At 37.0% G+C, this 3364-nt stretch overlaps 1 protein-coding gene across 1 annotated transcript in view; it reads left to right on the forward strand.

Annotated features, from left to right (window-relative positions):
- The window catches only part of ARAP2 (ArfGAP with RhoGAP domain, ankyrin repeat and PH domain 2), a 302530-nt gene that overhangs the window by 154565 nt on the left and 144601 nt on the right, over positions 1 to 3364 (forward strand). Inside the window, exon 15 of the mRNA XM_006895415.1 lies at positions 1345 to 1489. Coding sequence (XP_006895477.1) covers positions 1345 to 1489 — 145 coding nt within the window. The remainder of the gene's footprint in view (positions 1 to 1344; positions 1490 to 3364) is intronic.

Here is a 3364-nt window from a genome sequence, read left to right on the forward strand (position 1 = left end):
GCCTGGGTTTCAGCTGTCCACACCACAGCAGTGGGCAACGAGCTTAAAGCCCCTGATGGCTCTGGGCGCTGACTCTCACCAGTGGCTATGGATGAAGTCACAGGCGATTTTCAGCCAGCGCCGGAGAATAATCTGTTTTATCTTATTGTTAGGTGCTGTGGAGTCAGGGCGTTCTCCTGATCACCTGATAAACAACAACTGCATGTGCACGCTGCCTTCTGTGTGTGTGTGTGTCTTTGCATCTCCCTCCCTGCTTTTCCACCCCCTTTTGCCCTATCATCGCTGTTCTGATTTCACCTCTGGCTAGTTTTCAGTCAACAATGTCTTAACTGGACTTGACTTTGACTTCTCCTCTCACATGCATTTTTCAGAGTAAGCTGGCTGTGTAAAACTCAAAGCTAAAAAGAATTCTTTTGAAACCATTAAAATGACTATCACCTAAAAAAAAGTCAAGTCGTGGCAAACTCCTCCCTTCCCCCAGGTCAGCTTGTGAGTATTTTTAGTTTTCATGGTTAATTTGGCCTCTGCTGCAACTACTCAGCTGTGTCTCTGTACCTGGAAAGCCATCATAGACAGTCTATAAAAGAATGGACGTGATTATGTTCCAATGAAACATACTTGGAAACATAGATGACAGCCTGGATTTGGCTTCAGGATCCTTTGAAAGATGGATATTAAGTCTCCTAACTAGACATAAGGTTACTACAGATTGCATTCTTTATTTGCATACCTACCTAACAGCAATCACAGTCTCCTTTTTTATACTGTGTTTTTAACCTCCTAATAATCTGGGCACATCATCCTTTACAATTTGAGAATTATCAGGCAGCATCTTATGAATCTGTCTGCTTCTCCACTCATCTGTGTCATAATTATTTCTTGCGTATCATCAGCATTTTATAAGTTTCTTCAAAACAGAGAGCTTTAGAACATGATATCCCATACTTGCATACTCTATAAAATAGCAAATGAATATGTTTATTTACATCCAATCATGATTTCTAAAATCAAAAAGTGTTACTCTGTATGTTCTGGTTGTTAGAGGTTGTCTAGTCAACTCCAACTCACAGTGACACTCAGGAGAACAGATCAAAACCTTGCCCTATCTGGTGTCATCCTCATGATCTCTATGCTCAGTCTAGCCCATAGTTGCATTTACTGTGCCAGTTAGTCTCCTTGAAGGTCTTCCTCTTTTCTGCTTGATGTCTTTTTCTGAAGAGTGGCCCCTTTTGACAATATGCCCATAGTATGTGAGATGAAGTGACACCATTCTTCCTTCTAGGAGACAGTCCATGGGGTATTGAATATATATCTCATTGTATTATTATTTTTTTTAATTCACAGAGACAAATAAAAAGTGGTGTGTTTTAGAAGGCGGCTTTTTAAGTTACTATGAAAATGATAAATCTACCACACCCAATGGTACCATTAATATCAATGAAGTTATCTGCATGGCTATACACAAAGAGGACTGTTATTTAACTACTGGGTAAGTCTTACATTAACAAGTTAAGATGTGTATTCACATATTTATCATCCCAGGTAATAAGAGTTTTCTCATCAGTTCAGTCCTTAGGCAGCATCTTGGAGAGGGTTTAATAGTCTCTTGACACCTACTCATTTTGTAACTTCTCTGTGTACTTTAGGAAATACAGTGACAAGTAGGAAAATGAAAGTACAGCAAGTGATATTAAAGTTTAACATGTTCTCAGCTAATCTTATAGTTACAACATTCTATTCTTGACTGTTGCAGTCCTGTGGTTTTTATGATTTCTTCATTTTGTAAAATAGTGAATCTGATTGAAAAATTGGTGAATTCTTTTAAGTAGAATCACGGTTAAAGTAGATCACAAAAGAAAATCTGAAGTGATGTTGTATTTTTAGTAAACAGAATATTAAATATATTTGATAAGCATTTTGAAATGCACAGTTCCATAAAGATATATTTTGATAATTCAATGATCTGCAAAACCTTGCAATTAAAGGTGTCTATCTACTTATTATAGTTGACTCATAAAACAGTTTAATAGAATTTATGTAAGACATTTTAGAAACAGACCATCTGGAATCTTTGATGAGAAAATTTCTTACCAATTTTCTGTTATAAGAAATGAAAAAGTCGAAGTAAGAAATTTTTAAAAATACATGGGAGCATAATATTGTAATAATTTTTTGTATGGTAAAGGGAGATATTTGCGAAGCTATTACTTTTATAAGATTACTTTAAACATTGATTATTTGTTTGTTGTTGTTGTGTACCGTCAAGTCAGAACTGACCCTTAGCTGACCCTCCAGTGGGTTTTCTGAGACAAACACATGGGAGGGAGAGGACCTGTCTTTCTCCCAAGGAGCAGCTGGTAGAGTCAAACAGCCAACCTTTGGTATTGCAGCCAGCTTCTGACCACTTGACCACCAGAGCTCTTTTTGACAAGGTCCTCATGGCCTAATAGTAAGGAATTGAACTCCCAACCTGGAGGCATGCTGTTTGAGTCTATCAGCTACTCTACGGGAGAATGATGGACAGTGCCCTCCTGCACAGTTCACTGCCTTTGAAAACCTTCAGGAGGGGCAGCTTTGTGTTGGTTCCAATTAGATGGTGTATAACAACAAAATATTGATATCATAAAGACTTAAACTTGTTAATTATTGCTTTCTAGTAAATTAAACTGCTGTTTTAAAATAAAATGGCAACAAAGCTGATTCCTCAGTGATGTTTGTGCAGTCATTGTAGTGCTTTATCCTTGATAATTAATTTAAGATGACTCACATGACCTGTCAAAGTAAGTGCTTTCATTTTATAGGTTGCTTAATTAATATTCTCAGTAATACATTTACATGGTGTCAGCAAGGGCTCTACCTTGGAGAGGGACATGATGCTTGGAATGGTGGGAGTTCAGTGAAGGAGAGGAAAATCCCCAACCAGGTGGATTGACTCAGTGACTGATGCAATGGGCTGCAATCTATCAGAAAGTATGAGGATGGCAAAGGATAGGACAGAGTCAAGATCTGTTGTTCATTGTATTGTACTTGACTAGACGATACGTACAACAACAATTAATACTAGCGTATAATAACATCTAAAAATTTAAAAACCTCGTTGCATTCTTGATAAAATGGAACTGATCCATGCAAAAGTACAGAAAAACCAATCTACGCCTTGTCTCTACAGGAGATAAGGTTAAAAATAACTACTGTAGCTGGATTCTCTGTTACTTAAATAGCATACTAGAGATTTTTGGCTCAGTGATTTAGACAATGAGGACTGTATGTAAAGTTTTTAGTAATTTAGGTAAAACTTATTTTAGTAATTTAGGTTAAAAAAAATTACCTAAATTTTCATTGCTCAAAAGTACCTGGAAAAAGT

This window comes from Elephantulus edwardii, unplaced genomic scaffold, assembly GCF_000299155.1.
Source record: "Elephantulus edwardii isolate Elephantulus edwardi_28Jun2011 unplaced genomic scaffold, EleEdw1.0 scaffold00167, whole genome shotgun sequence".
In the NCBI taxonomy this organism is placed as follows: Eukaryota; Metazoa; Chordata; class Mammalia; order Macroscelidea; family Macroscelididae; genus Elephantulus; species Elephantulus edwardii.